This window comes from Raphanus sativus, chromosome 6 (assembly GCF_000801105.2).
Source record: "Raphanus sativus cultivar WK10039 chromosome 6, ASM80110v3, whole genome shotgun sequence".
NCBI classification, from domain to species: domain Eukaryota; kingdom Viridiplantae; phylum Streptophyta; class Magnoliopsida; order Brassicales; family Brassicaceae; genus Raphanus; species Raphanus sativus.
The window spans coordinates 5,152,415-5,178,438 of record NC_079516.1 but is presented as its reverse complement, the minus strand read 5'-3'; the positions used below and the strand labels follow the sequence as shown (position 1 = coordinate 5,178,438).

At 36.2% G+C, this 26,024-nt stretch overlaps 6 protein-coding genes across 12 annotated transcripts; 4 read left to right on the top strand and 2 right to left on the bottom strand.

The window, feature by feature from the left end:
• Positions 1-416: 416 nt before the first annotated feature.
• Positions 417-3,810, bottom strand: LOC108811736 (TPR repeat-containing thioredoxin TTL2). The gene is made up of 7 exons (XM_018583819.2): positions 2,455-3,810; positions 2,188-2,383; positions 1,920-2,104; positions 1,499-1,832; positions 1,223-1,427; positions 1,031-1,137; positions 417-964 (listed from the first exon to the last, which is right to left on the bottom strand). The coding sequence occupies exons 1-7, from the start codon at positions 3,513-3,515 to the stop codon at positions 812-814; spliced, it is 2,241 nt and encodes a 746-aa protein (XP_018439321.1). The 5' UTR covers positions 3,516-3,810; the 3' UTR covers positions 417-811.
• Positions 3,811-8,945: 5,135 nt separating this feature from the next.
• Positions 8,946-11,208, top strand: LOC108837760 (uncharacterized). The gene is made up of 2 exons (XM_056987736.1): positions 8,946-9,082; positions 10,828-11,208. The coding sequence occupies exons 1-2, from the start codon at positions 9,047-9,049 to the stop codon at positions 11,164-11,166; spliced, it is 375 nt and encodes a 124-aa protein (XP_056843716.1). The 5' UTR covers positions 8,946-9,046; the 3' UTR covers positions 11,167-11,208.
• A 779-nt stretch (positions 11,209-11,987) lies between these two features.
• On the top strand, positions 11,988-13,262 carry LOC108837759 (uncharacterized). The gene has a single exon (XM_018610778.2). It carries the CDS (start codon positions 11,988-11,990, stop codon positions 13,260-13,262), a length of 1,275 nt encoding a protein of 424 aa, XP_018466280.2.
• Positions 13,263-13,553: 291 nt separating this feature from the next.
• Positions 13,554-15,355, top strand: LOC130495454 (multiple organellar RNA editing factor 8, chloroplastic/mitochondrial-like). Of its 2 annotated transcripts, XM_056986833.1 has the most exons (4): positions 13,555-14,011; positions 14,105-14,202; positions 14,310-14,375; positions 14,533-15,355. In XM_056986833.1, exons 1-4 carry the CDS (start codon positions 13,656-13,658, stop codon positions 15,162-15,164), a joined length of 1,152 nt encoding a protein of 383 aa, XP_056842813.1. In that variant the 5' UTR covers positions 13,555-13,655; the 3' UTR covers positions 15,165-15,355. The 2 variants fall into 2 exon arrangements, with proteins under 2 accessions (XP_056842814.1, XP_056842813.1); XM_056986834.1 differs by lacking the exon at positions 14,310-14,375 and having other exon boundaries at positions 13,554-14,011.
• A 1,382-nt stretch (positions 15,356-16,737) lies between these two features.
• LOC108810351 (uncharacterized) lies at positions 16,738-18,026 on the bottom strand. Its single transcript, XM_018582469.2, has 2 exons — positions 17,274-18,026; positions 16,738-17,189 (listed from the first exon to the last, which is right to left on the bottom strand). Exons 1-2 carry the CDS (start codon positions 17,950-17,952, stop codon positions 16,942-16,944), a joined length of 927 nt encoding a protein of 308 aa, XP_018437971.2. The 5' UTR covers positions 17,953-18,026; the 3' UTR covers positions 16,738-16,941.
• Positions 18,027-21,942: 3,916 nt separating this feature from the next.
• On the top strand, positions 21,943-23,664 carry LOC108810519 (uncharacterized). 6 transcript variants are annotated; one of them, XR_008935930.1, is made up of 6 exons: positions 21,944-22,100; positions 22,227-22,253; positions 22,390-22,940; positions 23,032-23,102; positions 23,205-23,352; positions 23,436-23,664. XR_008935930.1 is itself a non-coding variant. In XM_056989200.1 (5 exons), the coding sequence occupies exons 2-5, from the start codon at positions 22,430-22,432 to the stop codon at positions 23,239-23,241; spliced, it is 468 nt and encodes a 155-aa protein (XP_056845180.1). In that variant the 5' UTR covers positions 21,947-22,253; positions 22,390-22,429; the 3' UTR covers positions 23,242-23,428. The 6 variants fall into 6 exon arrangements, 2 of the variants coding, with proteins under 2 accessions (XP_056845181.1, XP_056845180.1); XR_008935929.1 differs by having other exon boundaries at positions 21,948-22,253; positions 22,390-22,461; positions 22,694-22,940; XR_008935927.1 differs by having other exon boundaries at positions 21,948-22,253; positions 22,390-22,461; positions 22,613-22,940.
• Positions 23,665-26,024: the final 2,360 nt, after the last annotated feature.

Sequence of the window (26,024 nt, the reverse complement as noted above, 5' to 3'; positions counted from 1 at the left end):
GCAGGATTGCAAAACACTGGTTAAGTGAGTTGAGTCACTGAGAAGAAACAAAACAAAACTTTTGAGTCATTCTTTTATATCTGTCCTTTTTGAGAATAATGTAATTACGGTATCCACCGTTGAAAGATGTTTTAATCTTCCCATTGTGTGAAACTAAACACTGCTCTTTTTCTTGAAGTGGAAAACAAAAAAACAGAGACAGTGATTGAAAATTAAATATTATCTTTGTTGTCCTTTTGTTGCTCCTCTCTGTGTCGCGATACCAGAAGCATTAACAATTGTTGATATGTTTTCACGACACGTGTGTAGTTTGCAACTTTGCATGCACGTCGTCTGAAGTCTTTGTGGTCCCTGGAACCGGCAAGGGGTTGATTAATCGAACCGGGATGTTAAAGAAGGGAGGTGCGCGAAGAAACGACACGGTTATTTGTTCTATTTAAAACATTCGGCACGTACTTCCCGTCTACATCTATGGTATACAGTTCCCACACTCTACTCTTGCTAAAGATGCAAGTCAGGAGCGAGTGTTAACCACGCATCCTTAACCATTCTGTTTAGTGGAAAAACCATAAACAAAGACAAAAATGTTTTTTGACAACATGAATAAATGTCTCTCTCTCTCTCTCTCTGTTTATTTTCTATGGTTTCATCACCTTTTAAGTAACAAAATAAATTATCTATGTGCAAATGACTCCTAAACAGAGCAATGAATGAATCAAATCTCTAAACCTAATTCTCTAGACTCTTGAGAGATTATTGACAAGTTTTCCTCATTTTTCAATGAACATAGTAGTGTGTTTGAGAGTGTTTGCTAAAGGCTATAGTGCCTCACTGAACTCTCCAGTGCTTCCTTGCTTGGGCACACAATCTCCTTCATCCGAGTCCCAAGTTTGTAGATCTTGAATGTTGGCACAATCCTCACTTTCTCTGCATCACCCACTGCAGGGCATTTCTCTATCTCCACCTAATGAAACATCACAAATAAGTTTTACTTATTCACATACATATGTTCAAAGTATTTGTTATTTACCTTGAGGAAATGTAGAGATGGGTAACGAATACATAGTGCCTCCATGAAAACAGACATCTCTTTGCATTGACGGTCAGAGACTTTCATAAAAAGTACAACGGAAACTCCTGCCACCATTTGAAAACATACAACAAGTTAGTAATGAAAGTTCTCTGACTGTAAAGACAAGACAAGTTTGGAGATATAACTTACCGGGACGAGTCAATGCAGCTTTGAACTCTTCAAGGGTAGAAATCTCCTCAACTTCACATCCAAACTCCATGTTTAGAACTACTCCTCCGCGAGATCTCTTCAATGCAACTTGAGCGTGAAACAAAGATTCAGCTATTTCTCTGTCGTAAGATAGTTCCTTTCTTAATGTTTCATAATCACTCACTGCTTCATCCCATCTCTCCAGCTACAGTTTCACAGGAAGTTGCTTTTAGAACAAGTAACAACTATAATTCGTACCATATATGTAGATGTTACCTTGCTGTATGATGCAGCTCGTTGACGACGAATCTTTGTGTAACTAGGTAAAATGAGCAATGCATGGTTACAGTCTTCTATTGAGCTCTCCCAAAACCCAACTTTAAAGAAACACTCTGCTCTATGACCTAGTAGAGTAGCATTTTGTGGATCAAACTTGAGGCCTTCTGTATAAGCTGCGCCTGCTTCAGTGTATCTTTCTGATTCGTAAAGCTCATTACCACGGTCACGCGCCCTAACTATCAATCCAACGTTTCTATACAATGTTTTAATTTCAGGGTTTCTTGGATCGATCTCTGAAGCTTTGTTTGCAAATGTAACTGCGTTTTCAAACCTGCAAGCGTTTTGGCATCTGCTTTTTTATACTCATTTTACCCATAAACATAACAATAAACCAATATTCAATCAAATAGTATGTCACCTTCCTAGAGCCAACTCAATCTGAGATTTAACAAAATATATGTAAGCTTGGGAGTTCATATCGAAAAACCGAATCTTCAAGAAAGATGCTGGCAATAGTCCCATGTTGGGGGCAGGTGCTAGTACTGTTTGAGCCTCATCAAGCCGTAGGAGTTTCAGTAGTGCTTCAACTTTACACATAGTTAGCTGCAGATTTTGAAATAGTTCTGATTCTGATTCTTGATAAGGTTACACAAAATCAATACAAGAATCTCTGTTCTGTTAGTTACCTGAGGAGACAAATCAGCTCCAGACTCCATAGCTGCACTCACTTGTGTCAGAACAACATTCCATAGACCACGTCTTCTTGCATCTGCGCATTTGTTCAAGTGTCTATCAACTTGTTGAAGCACTTTCACCACCATGGGATCTGATGGTTCCTCCACAGAGAACAAGTGCTTCCCGGCAATATCAACTTGACCTAATCTGCAACCAAAACAAAAGACTTCAATAACCTTTCTTGATCAAGAATCTATTTAGTCAAATTCAGTTTTTACCTAATAAGCAATGTCGCTAAACGGTGATGAGCCCTTGCAGAACTCGGATCCAACTGAATAGCTTGTTCACACTCAACCACAGCTTCCCCAATCCGACCAAGACCAGACAATGCAGCTGCCCGGTTGCTATGATACTTCGCATTGGTCGGGGAGAGCTCTAAAGCTCGGTCGTAAAACTTCAAAGCCAAACCGAAAGAACCTTTCTTGAACATCTCGTTTCCAAGTCTCTTTGCTTCTTCTGGGTTAGGACAGTTCATCACTCTCTGCCACGACGTATCTGCCTCGGAGCCACCACCGCTACGGGAGATTACAAGTGCGCCGGGGGAGGAAGAAACTGACGTTGTCGGAGAATAGCTGTTTCCTCGGACAACGCTGCCGTATCCGTACGATTTGGAACCTGGTCCAAGTACCCTGCTTTTGGTAACTCCTTGAGTCGTCGTCATCCCTGTGATATGGACCTTCCCGGACGGGATTATATTCCCGGCGGGAACAATTTTGACCGGCGGCGACGGCGGAACAGAGCTTTTGCCCGGTTGTTTCGTTGTAGCCAAAGCCGAGTCCAACGCTCCGGAGCTCCGACCTGCTCTCGGATTACTGTTGGACCTAACTTTAGCTCCGGCGGAGGTACTGCTAGACCTCCGATATACGGCGGCGGAGGGAGCGGTCGACTTTAAAGATTTAGCGGCGGAGGAAGCGGCGGGCTTAGAAGGTTGCGCGGCGGGTGCACTGCTCAATTTCACGGCGGCGGGATTGTTCGTCGGAAATTTAACGGCGGAGGAAGCGGAAAGATTACATTTCGCGGCGGAGGGAATCGACCGGCCGGAATCGGTTTTCTTCGTGACCGGAGCACGTCCCACCGATTCAGATGAGCTAGAATTGAAACTACTGGTGCTGGTGGTGGTCGCCGCGGAGGTGAGTCCACTCGGCGGAGTACGGAGCGGAGTGTTCGGTGATCCACGATCGGCATTATCTTGTTTGCTGTTTTCGAAATGCAATGATCTGCGGCGAAGCTTATCGGCGGCAGTGTCATGTTCGAGGACATGTTTAATAGCCTTCAACATTGTGTGGTGAGATATTATGAAAAGAAGATCGCTTAAAAGTGTTAGTTAAACTTTCTCTATGGCTTCTATTGGAAAAGGAGATAAATCAAGAACAGTGGCTGAACAAGGTAGAAACTACGGAGAAGATGGTTATGATCACATGCGCCGATCAATGCTTCGACGGGAAAGGAGAGATTGGGATCTCACGGTGAGAAAAGAATGAATGTGATTGTGTTTTCTAGAGAGAGAAAATATAGTTTTCTCGAGAAAGTTTCAGAGAAAGAATAGAAGAGAGGAAGGAGACGAAGAAGAGCGAGCGAAACAAAAAATAATAAATAATTCGTTTTTATTATTTTGTGTGTTTTTCAGCGACTTGACACACAGATAAAAATTTGTGATTTATCTTCTCAACTTTTCTTTTAAAATGAAAAAAAAAAAAAGAAAAATCTTTCACCGTACGAAAAATATTTAAATTCAGTTTTCGTTTGCTTTTTATCATTGAATTTCACCAGATTTTGCCTAGTCAAACGATAACTAATGTCGCTATTGATCTAAATTAAGATTTGGTTACAGGCTTATAGCTATTTTTTTTAATATTCAGAATCCAAAGTCTTGACTGAATCCTTCTCGTGGATTGCGCTCGACTATGTCCATGCAACACTCTACTATGCTTATACATTTCTGATGATGTGAACCATCACCATAAAAATCGTAGTTATAGGCTCAGACTATATTTTACACGAATAATCTATAGGTAATGTGATTTTTTATTTATATGTTGACAAAAATAGGCTCATCCCTTCATCTCTTGACTCCGGTTGCCCCACTTTCACAAGCCAGAGTTCTATTTTTTTTAATGTTCTGTTTATCAATTTCGGAGGAATGTCTTGTCAATAAAATAATACGAGTGTGAAGTAAATAAATGATTGAATAGTCTGCTGACTTGGCTTTCTTTCGGTACTGCTGTCTAGTTTTCTCTTACAACATCTAAAAGACAACTCGCGTACCATGAGAAGTGACATCCACGCTCCTCCTTAAACCAAATGTAGTAAGTACGTCATTAACCAATTGTAATGAACTTGCTAACTAATCAAACCCCGTTCGCCAGGTCAAAGCCAACATTGTAATACCAATGCTTCTAGCAGCTGCAATAGACGTATAACATAAAAACTTGATTTACCAAATGGTAAGAAAAAGTTTGAGCTATTAATTAACTTTTTTAACTTCCTCATGATCCCAATTACAAATAAGCGTACGTATGTTCAATTAATTTCATGGGTTTTTTCTTCGCTTAGCATCAAACCTCTTGTTTATTTGATTAACCACATTTTTCTCAGCTGTTAGACTACACTCTTCTGTGTAGCTCGACGTGTATAGATTGTACAATGTCCATGTTTGATTAAAATATTTAACGCTGGCGGGTTTTATTCATTCACATACCTCGTCTTTAACAATCGCGAAACTGAACACAATGGTTTTGGTCAAATAATTATTTGTTACTTATTGTTTATTGACATTTGGATGCAATCACCGAATAAACTATAAATAACCCAGTACGTTCGTGAAGCGGCCATATACGTATGCGCTGTGGGTTTCGGAGAAATGGTATCCCATAGTATTTCTTTGTGGGTGTGAGATATGCGTAAAGATAAACACTATTGATAGGTTGGTAGGTTCATGCATGGATCTACTTCTGATTAGATAATGGTGTTTGTAATTAATATGTCGATATATCTTGTAATAAGAGTAGGTAAATGCGCACTAAATTCTTTTATAGAAATGCACGCACTTAATTGGTTAATATAATATTCCAGCTGTTTCAAGCTATATCATGGTGCTCTAAAGAATAGTACATACGATTCTTGACATTTTACACGAAAATGACAAATTATTCCCGCTTTTGTATTAACGTTTTACATGAAAATCACTGATTATGTTAAATCAAAAAAATAATGTTATAAACATCATTCGAAATGAAAGAAATAGACAAAAAGAAATTATATTTGATGCTTCGTAACTTTGATGAAATATGTCTGTATAGATAACATAATGCCGTAGTGACACAATCATCAGTTGTGTTTAATTAACATAATGCCGTAGTGACACAATCATCAGTGGTGTTTAGTTTTGTAAGTTCAAAATACCTTATGTAATTTGATGGGTCATCGTCAGATCATGACGTTGGAATCCTAACTATGACGCCAGATTAATCATCACTGTCTCTGCCTGATATAGATAAGAGGCGTGGCAGAAAGCAAGTACGTGTACGTTTTCAATTATTAAAATATTGTTTTTGTTCCTTGTTATCATGATTTTTTTTTTTAAATGAAGGATACAAAACTAAGAAGAAAAGATAACGAATGGGTGAAGGATGTTTGGTTATTATGGATTTCGATAGCTTTTTAACATGTTTACACGAAGATGGTAAGATTCCAACTTTTTGTGTTGGATACTTCTTCTATTTTTGTTATTATTTTTGGCAGACCACACAAAAGATTTTTTCAATAATATGATTACAGATCAGCTCCGTACACGTACAACTAACATATCAATTTGTCTATATGATTGTAATACACTGAAATGTTTTTAGAAAACATATAGGTTATAATGTTATATTTCTATTAGTTTCCTCAACTCTTCATGACTTCATGTCCATAGCATAGGCAAGTGAACTGTACCATTCTTTTTTTTTGATTGCATGTTAGATTTTGAAAACTCTAAAACCTAAATTCTCATTCTTTTTTTTTTTTGAACACATCTCAAATTCTCATTTATTCTACTTTAATATCATGTTTTTCTATCTCGAATTTTTAGAGTTTGTTAATGAATCATATTGTGCTTTTTCACTGTTTGATTTAGTTAACTATAATCTTCAAATCATAAATGTAATTTTCGAGTTTGAATACACAATATAGGTTCCGAGTTTTGACAAAGTTTGGTTATACTGTTCGAGTTACACTTTGATTGTAAAAAATAATATCTAAAGCTAATGAAACTTACTGAATAACAGTGTTTGATTTTTTGTAGGATGGCGTAATCTCCGGTCACTATTTTCTGACCAATTGGCAAGAAGGATGAGATATGGGAGTTTCTTGAAATATGTTCGATAAGGTTTCCTTTGTATGTGAATTGAGATATTACGGGTCTTAACTGTGAGTCTTTCGACACAACTGAAGGTTGGGATGTGGATCATGAGGTGTTTTGGTCGATAAATTTATTTTTTAAACATTTTTTCTAAACAAACTTATTAGTCTTTTTTTTTTAGTCGATAAATCTATTTTTCAAAATAATCTGTCAACTATTAGATATTAAGGATACTTTGGTAATATTTTTTTTGTTATAACTATGGATAAGGGTAATTTGAACCAGAAAAATAGTCTAATAAATTCTTAAAAATATGAGTTATTCTATTAATAACACAATTAATTTGTGTCATTTTAGTAAATTTACTTTGAAAATATCTTTTACCAAAAAAAAAAAGTTCGAAAATATCTTCTCTACTACACAATGGCTTACCAAAAGCGAAACCAAAGTCCCAATAACACTTGAAAGACATAACACCTTGCATGTTGTTCTTGATGGGAACTGGTGACTACATCAGCAGAAAGAGCATATATGGAGCCATAGGCACAGCGTCTATCCATATCTACTAAGGGCCCTACTCAAGACTAGATTTCATAGAAGTAATTTTTTAAAAAGAATTAGTGAACAGTAGCTTAGAGAAAATGAAAATTGAGGCTTGGGCCCTAAACAACCGCTTATGCTGCTTCCGTAGCGGGCCGGGCCTGCATAGACATGAAGAGAAGTACTCTTTCTCAAGCAAATGTGCCAAAGGATTTGAAGCCTTAAGTGTTATCCTGCAAATCAAGATTTCAATGCAAACAAGTGTTAAACTAACGTCTGGTATGGGAGCTTACTGTACTCCTGTATATCGATCAGTATGAAATCATCTTACTCCGCAATCTCCCTTCTAAGCTTAGCCTTTTTCGCCTCATGATATTTTTGTATGGTTGCTGTTAAAGGCTGCAATGATTCTAACCTTTGACCCTAATAAGTCATTTGCTCACATTAGTAGTATTCACAAAGCAGTATGTTGCATACTTATATAGTATAAAATCCAATAGATGCTATGAATTGGAAAAAGAAACTACTACATTTAAACATCATCATTAAAATTTAATTAACTAAAAATTTTTTAAAAAATATTCAGTGTTGAATACATTAGGGCCGATAAACTAAATATAAACCATCCATTTTTTTTGTTGACAAAAAAAAACAATCCATTTTCATTCTATATATATGGAGTCCAGTTCCAGTGAATTTTTTCTTTAAACATGAACATTTAACTAAAAAATACTTCATTAGGATAAAATAATTTCATAATTTATAAACGTATCAAATAATGATATTCTTAAAAACTCCTTCTCATGGCATAAACTAGCAATGATCTCTATGTAGTGCTCACATATAATTCAGTATAAAATCCATTATAAATTTTTTTGCATCATGTAAAATCCATTATAAATAGTACCATAACCAATCACATATCATATTGCTACAACCATGAAAATAATAAAACAAAAAAAAATTAAAACTAAACCAAGTAAATTGGTAAAAGTACCTGGTAATATCACCACCAGTGGCATTTTACGTAACTGTTGATAAGATCAAAGGGGTAAGTAAAAGGGAACCGAAGATCTCGCTGATATATTTTCTCTGTTCAGTTATGAAATACCGAAACTACCCACGAGTGAGTATTATTAGACCATCATTATCAGTGGCCTTAGGGCCAGCCCTTAACCAATTTTGGGTTTAAAATAAATCAAAAATGAGTAAGGCCAGGCCAAACGGGCCTAAATTAAGGTCTGTTTTTCGTGGCCCTTAAGGACACGTGTGAGCACGGGATTGGGAGAAGAAACCGAAGTCGAGAAGAGATCGAAGTGTTGTGTCGGTCTGTTCTTCTCACTTTTGCGAAAACGAAATCGAGAAGCTACCATCGTCTTCTCCGTTTCTTCGATCTCGAAATCATCGTTCTCTGTTTATTCTCTCCGTTTCCACTCCGGTTCGGCGTTTATTCTCTCCGTTTCATCTCGATCTCCATCTCCGTTTCGTCTTGGTGTATCTCGATCTCCATCTCGATCTCCATCTCGATCTCCATCTCGATCTCCATCTCGATCTCCATCTCGATCTCCATCTCGATCTCGATCTCGATCTCCATCTCGATCTCCATCTCCATCTCCATCTCGATCTCCATCTCGATCTCCATCTCGATCTCGATCTCGATCTCCATCTCGATCTCCATCTCCATCTCCATCTCGATCTCCATCTCGATCTCCATCTCGATCTGTTCCGGTTTCAGCGGCGGTTCGTTCGGGATCAGCGGGGGTTGCGTTCGGGTTCAGCGGGGGGTCGGTTCGGCTTCTGCGGCGGTTTGGTTCGGGTTCAGCGGGGGGTCGGTTTGGCTTCTGCGGCGGTTTGGTTCGGGTTCTTCGGTGGGTCTGTTCGGGTTCTGCGACGGTTAGATTCGGTTTCTCCGGCGGTTCACTCCGGTTATGCGGCGGTTCTCTATAGTCGGCTATATCAACAAGGTATGTGAAACGCTCTGTTTAGATTTCATTGAATAATATTGTCTCTGTTCTGAAACTGCGTATATGATTGTTGATATAGATTGGACGTTGAATCATATGATTGTATCGTTTATGTATGTCTATGCTTGGTTCTCTATATGATTGAATAATATTGTCTCTGTATAGATTTCATAGTTTGTTTGTGATAACTCTTTACTATTGTCTCTGTTTAGATTTCATAGTTTGTTTGTGATAACTCTTTACTCGTTATAGTTACATTGGTTAGGTTTAGTGTAGATGCTTCTTATAGTTACAATCGTTAGGGTTATATTTGAATCGTAATTGGTTATATCTACTCGTTATAGTTACATTGTAATTGGTTAGGCTTTTTAGGTGTGTAATAATAACTTCAGATTAGACATTTCTTGTTGATGGTTAGTCATTATGTGGGTTAGTTATTACTCTTCACTTGCTTATATCTACTCGTTACTCTTCAATTGCTTATAATTAAACCCCATCTCATCCCCCATAAATATACACGCCCTCTACTCTCTTCTATCATCTCACTCTCTTCCTTCTTCCATACTCATATGGATCCAAACTATCCTCAATCTCAGTCCTCTAGTTACGTAGGACTGCTTCACAGTCAACAAGGTAGTGTGTTCCATGAAAACTTTCCTTTCGAAAGTTTTCATTCGAGTGTTAACTTTGGAGAATCAGATATCCCGGCGTTTAGCTCACAACAATCTCAAGAGACACCAGTGGACCGTGCTGTTCGTCGCAAATGGACACCAGCTGATGACGCTGTCCTTATAAGTGCGTGGCTTAACACTTCCAAGGATCCGATAATTGGAAACGACCAGAAGTCGGGGACGTTTTGGCAGCGGGTTGTGGACTATTACGCAGCAAGTCCTCATGGAGTAGAGGAAGGTGAAAAGAGAGAGCCTCAACAATGCAGGAAGAGATGGGGCCGAATCAATGAGCACGTCAACAAATTATGTGGGGCATATTCTGCTGCAGAGAGACAACACGCAAGTGGTGAGAATGACTGTGATGTTCTCAAGAAGGCTCATGACATCTTCTACTCTGATCATGACCACAAGTTTACACTTGAGCATGCGTGGTGTGTGCTTAGGCATGAACAGAAGTGGCGTTGCCTTAACCCTCCTAGAGCTACTGGCGGTTCAAAGAGGAAAAATGTTGCAGAAACTTCAAGCACCAATGCTCCAGACACCAATGCTCCAGACACCAATGCTCCAGAAACCAATGTTGCAGAAGCTGAGACCCGGCCTGAAGGTATCAAGGCTGCTAAGGCAAGAAGGAATGGTGGGAAAGGGAAGTCCGTGGCTGAGTATGCGAGTATTTGGGCAATGAGAAAGGAGGATTTGGAGAAGAAGGAGACACTGTCCAAGCTGGCTATACTGGACACTCTCTGTGCCAAGAAAGAACCATTAACTGAGGCGGAGGAAGTGGTGAAGAATAAGCTTCTTGCCAAGTATTTCTGAAAACAAGAGTTCGAGATCTAATGTGTTGCTTAACTATGCTGTCCTTTCTATTATCTTATCAATGCTCTGCTTTGTAGTATCTTAAGTATGCTTTGTATGCTTTTTATTTTCTGTTATGTATGTGTACTCGTTATCTTTCAATCAATGAAATATGTTATTTTCTGTTATGTATGTGTATGCTTTTTATTTTATTTTCTGTTATGTATGTGTTGCTTTAACTATGCTGTCCTTTCTGACATTAATCTCTGTTGTTTTGTGAAGGTAAAGATACAAATGGGGCTTCACAGCTATAGCCAGCCATCGGAGTCAGAGGATATCTTTGGAAATGATTCCCACAGTGGCTACAGCGAGACGGAGGATCTCATTAGACGTGACCAAGCTGAGCTAAGCTTATCTCGTGAAGCGGTGGTGTACCCTCCACAACCTGAGGTGGAGTTCGGCTTCCCGCAGAGTTGCTACTGTGGAGGTCAGCCACATCTTGCAACCTCTACCAGCAGGAACGATCCAGGTTATATTGATAGTGTTACAAGCTGGTCTCATTGCTTTGTGTTAATGCGTTTGTTACAAGCTGGTCTCATTACAAATATGTGTTTGTGTTAATGCGTTTGTTACAAGCTGGTCTCATTGCTTTCTGTTAATGCGTGTGTGATACAGGGCGGAGATATTACACTTGCGCGAATGTAGACGACGGGGACTGTCATGTATTTAAATGGTGGGATGTGGCCGTGATGGAAGAGATGAAAGCAAGAGATCTCCACGTGCATCAGCTGGCCGAAAAGGTTGAAAACCTTACTCTTTTTAGTGACTATGAGACTGAGCAGAAGCTCCTCAGTCTAGAGAAGCTTGTTGGTGATTTAGCTAAGGAGAAATCAAGGTTCACTTTTGAGTACTTTGTGGCTTTACTGGTTCTGGTGGCAGTTTTACTAGGCATGCTGGTTTTGTTTTACTAGGCATGATGGTTTAACTTTGTGGCTTGTAATGTTTTAACTTAATCAGAGATGTGAACAATGTTTATGTTTTGCAATGTTTGATGTAATCGGATTGTGACAAAATGTTTATGGTTAAGTAATGTTTTTTGTTTATGATAAATTATGTGACACAAATTGGTCACAAGTTGTACTTGGTCACAAGACAACATAAATTGGTCACAAGACAACATAAATTGGTCACAAGGTGAAAAATTATGTGACACAAATTGGTCAGAAGATGTACTTTCAAATACTCATAAAATTTTGGCAGCATATATCATGTGAATTGTGACTTTATCACATGAAAAAGTCACAAGATTAAATCAATTGCAACTATAGTATCACGGGAGAAGAAATGCACTTCTTTAAATAGCCTTCTTCTCTCAATTGCAAAATACACTTGCTCACTCTTTTCCTATTTCCAATAATTTTTATCTCTTTCAAAAATTGTCGATGGCTTCTTCTTCTCATTATCATTACCACAGAGAAGATAATGATCAATTAGATTCCATGTTTGATGATTTATCTGAAGAAGACGGTGATATTTTTCCAGAACCTAAAGAGCGCAAGAAAAGAATTTTTATCGAGAGAAACCGGGAAGAAGGCGCCACCAAACTCTGGAATGATTATTTTAGTGAAAGTCCAACATATGGGCATCGTTTATTTCGGCGACGGTTTCGAATGAACAAACCCTTGTTCATGCGTATTGTCAATCGTCTCTCTACCGAAGTACCATATTTTCGCCCAACACAAGATGCAACCGGGCGATCTGGTCTAACTCCGCTCCAAAAATGTACTGCAGCAATTCGTCAATTGGCATACGGTGTTGGGGCTGATACAGTTGACGAGTATGTACGACTAGGTGAAACAACTGCTGCAAAATGTTTGCACCGTTTTGCTGCCGGAATAATCCACTTGTTTGGAGATCAATATCTAAGACGCCCTACACCGGAGGATCTTCAAAGACTACTCTTTGAAGGAGAAGAACGTGGCTTTCCGGGGATGATTGGAAGCATCGATTGTATGCATTGGGAGTGGAAGAATTGTCCTTCCGCTTGGAAAGGAATGTATTCACGAGGAACCGGAAAACCAACACTTGTATTGGAGGCGGTAGCTTCATATGACCTCTGGATATGGCACGCGTTTTTTGGAGCTTCAGGTACAATGAACGACCTTAATATTCTTGATCGCTCACCTGTTTTTGATGACATTATTAACGGAATAGCTCCGCAAGTCAACTTCAACGTCAACGGAAGAGAATATCACTTGGCTTACTATCTCACAGATGGTATTTATCCAAAATGGGCGACTTTTATTCAATCTATCCGACTTCCACAGGGTGAGAAAAATAAGCTATTTGCTAAAAAGCAAGAATCAGTCCGAAAGGATGTTGAGCGTGCCTTTGGAGTCCTGCAAGCTAGATTCGCCGTTGTTAAAAATCCATCTAAATTATGGGAAAAAGAAAAAATAAAAAATATAATGAAAGCTTGCATCATACTCCACAATATGATTGTCGAAAATGAACGAGGTTCATACAGTCTGCGTAACATTTCAGAATTTATTGACGGAGAAGGAGAAGGTGCATATTCCGTCGGTCTAGATCATACACTCCGCAATACAATTGATGCTCGAAGAAGGATTCAGGATACACCAACCAATCAACGATTAAAAGCTGATTTGATTGAAAATATATGGGCTAAATTTGGACATCTTCCAAATAACATATAAATTATAAAGTTTCTATGAATTGAATAAAATGTTTCTTTCCTTTTTTTTTATAATGTCTGTGATGTTTTTTTTTCTTTGTAATTTGTTGTAATATTTTTTTTTCGGCAACTGTTGTAATTTGTTTTTTTATGTTAAATTTGGGTTTCATATGTTTTATATATAACTTCTCTTTCATTTATCATATTTATTAAAATAAACACTTATATTATTAAGGGCCAAAATATATTCCCTACCAATAATCACCATTTTAACAAGTGCCCTTAACTCTTTCCCTTAACACAACATTTATAATTAAATATGTCTAAGGCCACAAAATCATGGGACACCAATATTGATGCTCTTAAACCCTCGCAAAACCCTCTCCTTCTTCACAACTCTCCCTAAGGCTTTCCCATGGCGACGCGTTCCATTTCTCGCTCCATTCCCAGGCTTCTGAATCGATCCTTCGCTTCGTCTGCTCCCCTCAGCCGATCCCGTCCCCTCGCCGCAGCAGCATTGTCCTCCGTCGTCCACCACCGCGGTGGTGGATTCGTCTCTGCGAAAGGTCTTTCCTCGCAGGCGGCCACGGCATCTTCTTCTCTGAACGATCGGAACCCTAACTGGTCGTACAGGCCTCCCAAGGAGACGATCTTGCTCGATGGCTGCGATTTCGAGCATTGGCTCGTGGTTGTTGATCCGCCTCAGGGTGATCTTACCAGAGACGAGATCATTGACGGTTATATCAAAACCCTAGCTCAGATTGTTGGCAGGTGATAAACCCTAAATTCATTACTTGAATCAGTTTTGAAAAACCTCTTTTTGTTTGATATGTTTTTTGTTTTTTTTTTTTGAAATTTGGACAGTGAAGAAGAAGCGAGGATGAAGATCTACTCTGTTTCGCATCGGTGTTACTTTGCCTTCGGTGCACTTGTGTCTGAAGATCTTTCTCACAAGCTGAAAGGTTTTTTTTTTATATTTGCCTTGTTGAACAAGGTTTTAATTTTTTTTTTTTGTCCAATTCTGTGTTTGGGTGTTAGACTTGTATCTTTGTTTTATATAACTTTCCAGAGTTGCCAAATGTGCGTTGGGTTCTTCCTGATTCTTACCTTAATGTGAGGAACAAAGACTATGGAGGTATGGCTTAAAGGGCGTTGCTTTACTCTTCTATTACACTTGCTTGTTTTTGTGGTCTAGTAGAGTTCGAGTTGATTTTGCTATGTGGAGAGTTTTATATTTTGGATCATAGAGAGTTTAGATTGATGTAATTTTTTTTTTAAATATTGGTGTTCAGGGGAACCCTTCATTGATGGGAGAGCTGTTCCTTATGATCCCAAGTACCACGAGGAATGGTTAAGGAACAACGATAAAGCAAATGATAAAAACAAGCGTGGTCCTAGAAAGTTTGATAAAACCAGAAACTTTGTGAGGAGAGAGAACATGGCTGGAGGCTCTTATCCACCTCAGAATTATGGAGGACCACCAGCACAATCCAACATGGGAGGAGCACCACCGCAGAACAATATGGGAGGACAGAGGCCATCAGCAAACTATGGGGGAGCACCACCGCAGAACAACATGGGAGGACAGAGGCCACCAGCAAACTATGGAGGAGGAGCACCCCCACCAAATTATGGAGCACCACTACCGAACTATGGAGGAGCACCACCTCAGAACAACATGGGAGGACAGAGGCCACCAGCAAACTATGGAGGAGGACCACCACCGAACTATGGAGGAGCACCACCACCACAAACCCACATCGGAGGAGCACCACCGCAGAACAACATGGGAGGAGGTCCACCAAATGAAGGATGGCCAGGTAACAACAACTACCAGCAGCAGAGCGGTGGAATGCAGCAGCCACAGTACCAGACCAACTATCCACCTAACCGTGATGGCGGCGGGAACCAGTACCAGAGTTAGAATAGTTGAACCAGTAGTGGGTTTTTCTTTTTAATCATGCATTCTGGACGATGTATAGGTAATCTAAGGAAGGAAGAGAGAATGCATTAGCAAGACTTAATAACTCCTTTGTTTTCACTCTTTATCAGCCTGGTATCGTTTGTGGCCGTGGTTCTGGCGTTTTTTAGTTTATGTAGTTATCAAGTGATTCACTTGGATGCCTTGTCTTGTTGATTCTGCTTCTAGCTAAAAGCATGAGTTTGGTAGTATATCTTTCTAGCTAAAAGCAAATTCAATCTTTCACTTGTGGAGCTAACAAGTATTGTCAAAAGTTACACTAGAAACCTTTCTCAATAAGGATAGTGTCAACATATTATTACATTACCAGTAGATTCTTTGCAGAGCAAGTGTCTTTGTCTGTGGTTGGTAAAAAAATAATTGCAAGTGGAGGTTCCCTCGTATCTGCAGTTTAGGTGATTATCTGATGCTCAAATCTCCTCAAGTGTGGCTACGTTAACCAGTTGCATTGCTTCATATGATAAAATAAAAACTTCCCCTTCAAATTCACTCTGCATCTCAGCCAAGATGCCAAGCTCTCTTCTGCTGAATCTACAGTTTCACTAGTTGCATATATTAGTTAGATGTATCCAAAGACTGAATCTGAAGGAGACAGAGGGACAAATATTTACTACTTCGGCGTGTTTGGCCCAAATCTGTAAATCTCAGCCCATATTTAATCTCCCCATCGAGTACCATTTTGGGGACATTGTAAATAGGTAAATAAAAAGAGAAAAACTACGGTTTGCTAATATGCTACTGTAGTGATAAGTTGCATTAATCTGCTTTGCAGTATTTGATTTATTTACAAAGAGATGAAAGTGTAGTTGTTGGTGTATTATTGTTAGATCACGAGCCCTTCTGTCTGTATGATTTTCATTTTCATTATTTTTGTTCATGCTTTCATATAATGGTTTCATAAGAGAAACAGAGTAAAACCTGTAACTAGTGGCTCAGTGAGAAAACTGTACAGGCTTCTTGGTTCCTTGTACATTTGATTTGCTACTCAGAAGTTTAGTGTTGCATTCATCTAAAGCACCCTTTTATGTTCATAGATTGTCTAATATGATCATGTAAACATAGATAGAACATTATAAAGATCCGAGAGAGTTATACCAAAAGAAGGAACAAGAAGACACCAAAAGTAACTAGACAACGGAGAATCATCTGTTCCATAGATAACCAAACTATATAGTTCCCCTAAGAAACAAATGGCTTTCACTGAGATCAACTTGAGCAGCAACCGACCTTGTTGGACTCGGAGACATCACCCTTCGACCCAACATTAATACTCTGTCCTTTAGGAAGAGTAGCCGAATCATCATCTCCAACATCCAAAGCCTTCTTTACACGGTATATCTGAGAAAGCAGCTGAGTGTAAGCATCCTCAACATTCAAAGCAGATGTCTCCATAAAGACTTTTACTAGCCACAACTGGTGCAAATTGCTAACTACGATGCTGAATTGAAACGCCAATATACAGCCACAATAGTAATTGAATTGATTCTAACGGTGTAAGAAAATCTATAAAATAGCATGAGCCTTGAAAATATCTCTATAAAATAAAAATATGAAGGAAAAAGACATGGATTCATCTCTGTTTTATTCCTCAAGTCATTATGTAATAAGAAAACCTTAACTAGTAAAACATAGCAACTACTCTAATAATATTGCAGTAAGAAAATCGAAAGCAAAAAAAAAAAGCAACAAAGGCAAAAGGGTTGAGTGACGAGAGGACTCATCAGGCGTCAGGGAGAACGCTGAACTTCATGTTATAGGTACGGCAATAAAAGCCGTTATCCTCTCCGCATGCAAAAGAGTAAGGCTGTGACATTGCAAGAGTAAATTTGAAGCTCTCTTTAGATCCATTCTCATCCTCCGATGAAGCAATCTTATTTCTACTTTCGATGTTGCAGGTCCTGTAACTCCATAGATTTGTTTGCAAGTACACGTCATGTCTTCGGTTTGTCATATTGCTGTACTCGAAAACTGCAAAAATATCCAAACAATAATTTAATTAGCCAAAAACTTCTTTTTATAAATCATCCAAGAAAATACACAATTACGACTTACCAAGAACATCGCCAACATGGAAAGTAGTCTTGGAAGCCCATTCTTCAAGATCCACTCCGTAGTTCCATCCACTTGATCCTCCCACTACGACCTCTCTTGGTTTTGCAAATACCGAGTTATCGTTTGAGCCTGACCTCGTATCGTTATGTTTTGATGAGCCTGGCTTTGTAACGTTGTGGTTGTGGTTCGATGAGCCTGGCTTCGTAACGTTATGGTGGTTATGGTTCGATGAGCCTGGCTTTGTAACGTTATGGTTGTGGTTCGATGAGCCTGGCTTCGTAACATTATGGTGGTTATGGTTCGATGAGCCTGGGCTAGTAGTATGGTTATGGTTCGATGAGCCTGGCTTTGTAACGTTATGATTTGATGTGCCTGGGTTAGTAACGTTATGGTTGGATGAGCCTTGCTTCGTGTCGTTTGAGTCTGAACTCCATCTCCAGCCTGACCGGGGGTCCCACTTCCAACTCCAATGCGAACCATCAGGGTTTGTACCCGAGCCTGAGGCTGATCCGCCTGAGCCGTCGGATCCCCAGCCCCAACCCCAACCCGAGCCTGAGCCTGAGCCTGAGCCTGAACCCGAGCTCCAACTCCAGCTCCATGCCTCTGCGCATGATGTGAAGACGCATGCAAAGGCCACAAGGATTACCAGCAACTTCTTTTGTGAAGAAGACAGCGACATCTTTTCTCTTCTTAGTACGTGTGCTTTTGATGGAGCAATTTATTTGTGATTTGTAATTGGGATGCTTTCTTCGAGGGTTATAAGTGTATGTATTTATAAGAATACAGGGTCGGCATCATTAAACCAAATCCTAATATATATTGGAGAAAACAAAATCTTTTTCCAACAAGAATCTCATGTTTAGATATATCTTCAAAGTTTTTTTTTTGTTTTTTTTTCTTATGTTTAGATATATCTTCAAAGTTTTTTTTTTGTTTTTCCTTTCTTGATATGCCATAATGATATGTCTATTTTAAGTAATTAAATTTCATAATTTATATTGTCACACCATTAAGATTTTACATATTAGATATAATTATTAAATTTCATATATTAAGTTGTAACACGATTATATTGGTCAAAAACTAACTCCGAATGTACGATATTCGAACTCGACGTGATTATAGATATTTATAGTATGCATTTGGTGAAGTAACATACATGCATAGGCCTGCGACTTGTGTAGGGTGAAATATATATTAAAAATTTACGTTTCATATTTTGTAAAATTTTGATGTTTTCGAAAAACATGTGTTCTTGTGATCAAAATATATTTGGTATCTATGTTTTCAATATATAATAATAACTAACTATAAATATTTGATACACCTAAAAGTATAAAAACCCAAATCAAACAATTTAAATATGTTGTCATTGATACTCCTATAATCATAAATTAAAAATTGTGAAAAATGATGGTATTTCTAAGAAAAAACTCAACCGTATATATATAGTAGGCATAAGTGAATTTTCGGATTTTTTTTAGAAATTTAAAATAATTAGCATTAATTATCTAGAAACCATATTTTAGCGTTATATAGTGAACTAATATTTATGTAAATTTTCAATAACTACCACAAACATATTTGACATGTTATTTTAGCATTATATTGTCATTTTGGTAAATATTATTAATATTTAAAATTTTATTACTAAAGTTTTCTAAAAATTTCTACAATTTTTATTAAATATATTCAAATATGATAATAAAAATTTCAAAATATATTTTTTTATTGTTATACAATTTTTATTACTAAAATTTTCAAAAAATTCTACAATTTTTAAAATAATTTTAATCGCAAAATCATTAGTTTCTTATATATCTAAATTTTCTATAAACATTTTAATTATTAAGTTTTGATAGCTATATAATTTTATATCAATTTTTCATTGATTCTATACCCAATGACTTAATATATTTAACCAAAATAAATAGATAGAAAATCTATCTAAGATTATTATTTAATATATATATATATATATATATTAAAATATAATTTTAAATAAACAAAATTATTTTAATCTTAATTTTATGTTAAATTAAATCAAATTATATTAAAATATTGCTAAAAAGAATAAAATTTCATTTTTAGTTATAATTTATATTTTTAAAAATTACTGCACATGGTGAAAGAAGACACCTAATTTATCATTAACTACTACGAAATGTCATTATTAATATTTTCCTATACTACAATTAGGTAGGTACCAAAGATTTTTCTTAATATTAAACATAAATTTCATAATCTAAGTTCTTAAGAACTATGTTGTAAGGAAAAAAAATTGATGTATAAGTTCGTTTGGTAATAACAAAACAATTTAGTTTCAGTATTATTCTTTGTAAATTTATGTACGTGAGGAAAGCCTCAAAACTGAACAATATTCCTTTTTCCTTATAAACAAAATAATTTTGAATAGCTGCGTCTTTTTGCTATTTTTTATATCAAATCGTCTTTTAACTATTTTTTTTATTTATACCAAAAGCATGCAATGTTTAGGTCATAATATATAGCAAACTTTGATTTAAATAGATGTCAAAGTAGTACGGACTAAGAGTATATCTTACACTTGTTTTTAAAAAAATATTTAAATCTTACACTTGATTTAAATAGATGTTGGATCACAATATAAATCAACTTTGAGCCGTTTAAAGAAAATCTCATTTAATAAGACCGCCAAGTATTAATTTAATGAGATCACAGAGTATTAAGCAGTGTTGTTAAACCCGGACCGAACCGGCGGTCGGACCGGGTTCAACCGTGAACCGGACATCAAGCCGGGTTGGGTTAATGTTAAAACCCAACTAAAATTGAACCGGATAAAAATCCATATTGAACCGTTAAAAATCCGGGAACCGACGACCCAACGAACCGGCAAAACCCTGGTTCGTAGAGAAAAAAAAAATATTAATAAAATAATTAGTTTTAAAAATAAAATAAAAATAGAGTTTTTGACAAACTGTAATTCACAAGGTATTACCATTTTTGACGTTTTTATTCTTTTTAAGTCTGTGACGGCTCTGCAAAACTGCAATTCAGAACGTATTTTATACTTTTGTATTTTTATGTCTTTACAAAACTTTTGCGATGTACTAAGCAATTGAAGAGAATGATCAATAAATTTGATTTCCACCAATTCAAACACAGAAAATCAATAACTGTCATAATGAAAATCAACAACCGTCGCAACGTTGTACTAATGTGTATAATTTTTTTTAAAAGTGATAAAAATTTATAGTGATCTGGAGAGTAAACTTTAAATGTGTTTTTCCTATTGATTTAGATTTGAACTATTAAATTTTTTATTTTTGTTATTACATTTCAGTTTGCTATTTTCTAAAATATGCATATTATATACAAAATATTATTAAATTCAGTTTAATACATCAACCCGGTCGAAATCGAACTAGGTCGAACCACATTGACCCATGATCCAAAATATTTCTGGTTCGGTCTCCGGTCCGGGTTTAACAACACTGGTGTTAAGTTTATCATATCGTAAACATTTATGTTTGGACTAATATATGTTTTTCTAACAATTAGATTTTGGACTTATTAATTTTTCTATTGATTCTTATGGTGCCACGTAAACCAAATTGACATTCTAATTAAATAATATCTAAGCAGGATTCTTTTTAATTTATAAAAACTTAAGATATAACTTTTAAAAAAATTGATCTCCAAATGATACGGACTAAGAGTATATTCTTTCATTTTGCTTATAGAAGAGAAAGAATATACTTTCGTCATATAAAAACGGACCTTTCGTAGATATATAAAAACGGACCTTTCGTTAATATTACTATACAAGATTCATTAACGTTGTGTATAGTTTTTAAACATTTGATCAATTTGATTAATATTTAATTCAAAGTCTAAATATAAAAAGTTAAGGTATGGGGTGCAAACACTTGTCTATGTTGCTATTTTTTTGTGTTCATATTTAAAAGTTAAGGTATAAAAAGTTAAAAATTATTATTTTTATTTTGTGTTCACTTGCTCTCTGATGTAGACTGTTTTGTCAAACTTTAATACAAATAATGTATATGTGAACATTTAATTGTGTGTCATACTATTTAAAAATTACAATATTTATATTAAAATTCGAATTACAATATTTGTGTTCATCTTTATAAAAATGGCTTCTGATACATCTTTCATTAAAAAAAAACAATATTATATATGGCAACATTATACTACATAGTTTACAAAAAAAAACATTATACTACATAATTTCGTAATATTATATATGACAATGATCTTTGATTTGGTAACATTATATATGGCAATATATTATGATAGTTATACTACATCTTTCCTTATTATATATTGTCTTTTATAACGTCATATATATATGGCAACCATCATTAATTTTGACAATGAAGACTTTCCTTAAACACGAAATCTCCAATGTCTCTTTGTGAACTATAATGTATATGAAAAAAATCGAGTATTACCACAATATCATTTGAGTGTAATTTTTCTAGTGAATTAAGGGTGATTACATAATTGAGGTGAAAGTGAGCCGCCACGTCAGCATGGCACTCATGTAAATAACTTACACATTTAAGTTTAATCTTAAAAAATGCTCCTTGATTAATAAGAAAGAGATAAGGAACAAAACTTGAGTTTACCTATCAGAGTGAATTTTTAAATTCACCTCAACCCCCAATAGCCAATCAAAATGCTACCTAGATTAATAATAAAGCTAAATCAAAATGTTAGGCATGTTTCCCTTACATCTTTTTCCTGATTCCGAATTTTAGGGTTCGTCGCTTCTGAAGATCTGATTCAGTCTACCAACAATGACGGCTTCTTCATAATCTACAAGTAAGTATCTGTTCATGTCGTTTCGCTTCTTCACCTCCAAACAGTTACAAGTCGCGTTGATTCAATGAATCTTCATGTCCACTACAATCACGATCTTGCACTCAATGAATCTTAACCTTCTTCGAGGCGGTGAGAATTCTCACCTATAAAAAGGTACAGCTTCATCCCCTTAGCATCATCTGATCCCTAAATCAAGAGAAATTATATATTTTTAGTATAATGGCTACCTCGTCTATCTTGATCTCTGATTTGGTCGTTGTTCTTCCACGGTGGATGTTCGGCTGCACAGATTCTGGGAAGCCAGAAACTTTAAAGGTGCTGGCGAGTTGATGTGTGTGATATGTTCCTCCTTAACGCTAAGGTCGTTTCTTTCTTCAAACTCATGATCATCTTATTTTAAAACAAATTCATGCATAAAATCTAAAGAAAATTCTGTTTTTTTTCCGTCAAAATATTTATTTCACATAGTTTCAATTCCGTTTGTTGATTTCAGAAACTGAGTTTATTTGCAGTTCTTCTAAATATTACCGGCAGACTGAAACTGATGTTGAGATGCCATTGAATCCTTCACGTGTTTTGTATGAAATGAACAGCGATGATGAGCAGTTCCTTGCGAGAATTCATGATCGTGTTCTGGTTGCTGAGAATAGTGCTTCTTATGAGATCACTGAGAACATGTTTGAGAAGGCTTCGTACGTAAAGCAACTTGATCACTTTACCTTAATCGAAATTCAAGAACTGATGGCCGGAGCTAGATCCTTGGAAGCAATGAAAACAATATATGAGCTTTGGAGAACCAAGAGGCAGAGTAAGGGAATGCCACTAATCATGCATCTTCAGGTATGAACTCTAATGCCTTTCCATCTTTTATATTTTTTTTTTTTTCACATGTTTGTCTTAAAGTTTCAAAAGTCAAAACCTGCATTCCTAGACGCTATATGGTTCGTTACGTACTTGGGTTGACCATCAAATATTCACTATCTCTCAGCATTCTCAGCGAAGGTGACCGTCTGTCACTACCTGACTTTTTTGCCATTGTTAGTTTCATTTTACATTCCATTCTGTTTTCTACGTAGTATGAAATAATGATACGTGTTTTTACAGGAAGGCAATGATGATGATGGAGATGCCTGGAACATAGCATGGGCCTACTAAGGTTGATGTTGATGGTAATGATCGTGAGGAATCACCAACTATAGGAACAGCTGCACCATCATTTTCCAAGGTTGTCAAGAAGGCCTGAATCGCATAGGTGAAGTTCATGAAGTATTTGGACGCAGTATTTGCTTTTTGAATAATCCTAAGGCATCAATTTTTTTTTTTTCACTTCTGCAGTTTGCTATGGTTTTCAGACACTCTTCAAAAGTTCTGCGTAAGTTTGAACTAATATAAAGATATTTATCACATGTTCTTTGCTCTCCAAGTTTCAGTTTATTTTGTCTGCATATCTTTTGTATTAAAAAAAAGGCCACCCAGATAGTGGCGACAGTAATCTAATCAACTCTAAATATATCTGTTGTCCAAACCCATTCCCGACATTCTCAACATCAAACACTGACATTTTATCACGGTTAGTTTATTTTTGGAATCAACATGTTTAAAATAAAATGTATAAAAGAAACTGTAAATAGATCTTGTACGATTTAAGGAACATATCTATTGAGTTTTTTCTAAAGATTTGTTTGCTTCACAAGATTTTTAAGTGTGTTAGTTTCATTGAACTATAACTAGTGTGTATAACGTGGTCTCTAGAACGATCTTGATTATAGTAATTGAAGTAATGTTAGAGGATAAACATAAAGAAAATACGAAGAGTTTATGATAGCGAATGGGCAGAAGAAGAGCATGTAATTCAAAGCCAACGAAAAAAAAATTATGCTCTTGAGAATAAAGGAAACTTTGACCAAAGAGAAAAAAGGAAGCATGGAGACAAATGATTTTACAACCGAATGGTACTATCATAGTATTATCTATAAGATGCGACCAAGAAAACACGAACATGCCCAGTGATTCGATTCGTTTGATAAACTCAAAGGGTAAATTGTAGGTGAAGTGTATTTGTTAAATTTCAATGAAGCCATTTGTCATCTGTCGCCACCTGATCATGCTTTAGCAGCAATGTCATATTTTACGTGCCAAATTCGAGGTCACGTGTGTCTTTCTCTTTCAGATGAGTTGTTTTGCATTATTTTTCATGTTCACTCCTTATACTGTATTTTTTTTGTTCAATTACTGTTCGAACTTCAAAGTAAAACAAGTTAGACGTGTACCTTTAGACGTCTACCGAACTTCAAATTAGTACTTAAAGTCACCAAACACTCTGAATAATAAATAATAAGCAAAAGCTACACCAAGTGCTCTACTAATTTACAAGTGAAGTATATTAAAAATAAATCTTATCAATAATTACATAAAACAGAAATTGTTATGTTGTGGGAAGAAGAGTTGTATGCTGTGCGAAAAATGGATCCGTGCTACTTACCTAGTTGGTCATATGCTAGAAAAAAATATTTGATGAGGCAGGTGCATACCTTACTCTATCGAATTCTGTAAAAGATCAATTTGACGTAATTAGAAAAAAACTATTGTCTTTATTTTACTTGATATATAGTTGAATTTCACATAAAACTCTATATTCATAATCATTCTATTTTGTTGTGTTGCGATTTGTGATTGTAGTTCCAAGTGGAAAGCTCCTTTGGTTTAATTAAGTAAATATGCAACCGTGTGATGATGGCATATATTCGCCCTTTTTGTACTAAATACCCTATTTAATGTTAAGTATATCACTATTTGTTTGTTTGAGCAATTTTTTTAATCTGTTCGTCGTATTAGGTTATAATGCTAATATGTCACTCACTTTCAGTACTGATATTCCATTAACGTAGGTGTGTTTTACTGTAGTTATTATTTATGTATCTAGACGCAATAGTTTATAGTCTACAGATAATTTATGTACAACTTCTTTTCTTCCAACTAAAACACTACTATAATTTAACAAGATGATATGATACGTTGCGTCAAGTTTTTATTTCTGCTTTTAAAACATAACTTATTGAAAACTATGTTAGCTTACCGTACCTGTTTTCATGTTTAAAATCTTATAAAATTGTGTGAACAATAGTAAGGTTTCGTTGGTATTCGATTTATAACCAATTATTTTGGAGATATCTTTTATGTGTTAAACATATTTTAACCACAGTTGCAAGTCCATGTGAATTAGTCGTGTGAGTTTAAGTTTAGTTAAATGGTTGGGTTTCAAGAAGCATTACGGAGTCCCACAAATTATTTTCGAGATTTGAAATATCTCCGTTGAAGCTTAGATTGTCTTCTACTCTCCTACAGTATTATTTTATAATTATATTTAAAAATTTATCCTCATGATTCAGAATACCTTATATATAGAATTTGTGTTTTAGTTCATGATACGTTTACAACTACTTCGACAAGTCTAAGTAGGAAGGTAGTGCTGTATTTCAGGACAAGATAAGGGGATCTCCTTTTATATAATTTTCTAGTTGTAAGTGAAGCAACAAGAGTTTATGGAATCCAATACGAGAAAAAAATATCCATAGAAGTATTCTAAGCGTATAGTATAGGTTAATACGAGGACGCCAAAAGGTCTTTAGTTTAGTTTTTTTTAGTTTAGTTGTTTTATATTGTATCTTATGTGTGATCTAGTCCCAATTTTACGAATAAGAAACCAAAGATGCACGAAATGAAAGGTTGAACTGAACCTTGACACAGCCAAAACCATAGGTTTTATTAGGGTTGATTTTTTTCTTTGTAACATATTATGGTATTGATTCATTTATAGAATCCCGAAACAGGAAAACTAAAGTCATTTTTGTCCAGAAACTTAAACTCTACATAATGAATCCCCCGTTAGTAACCCAGGGCAACAGTAGTTAAAACTGTAAATGA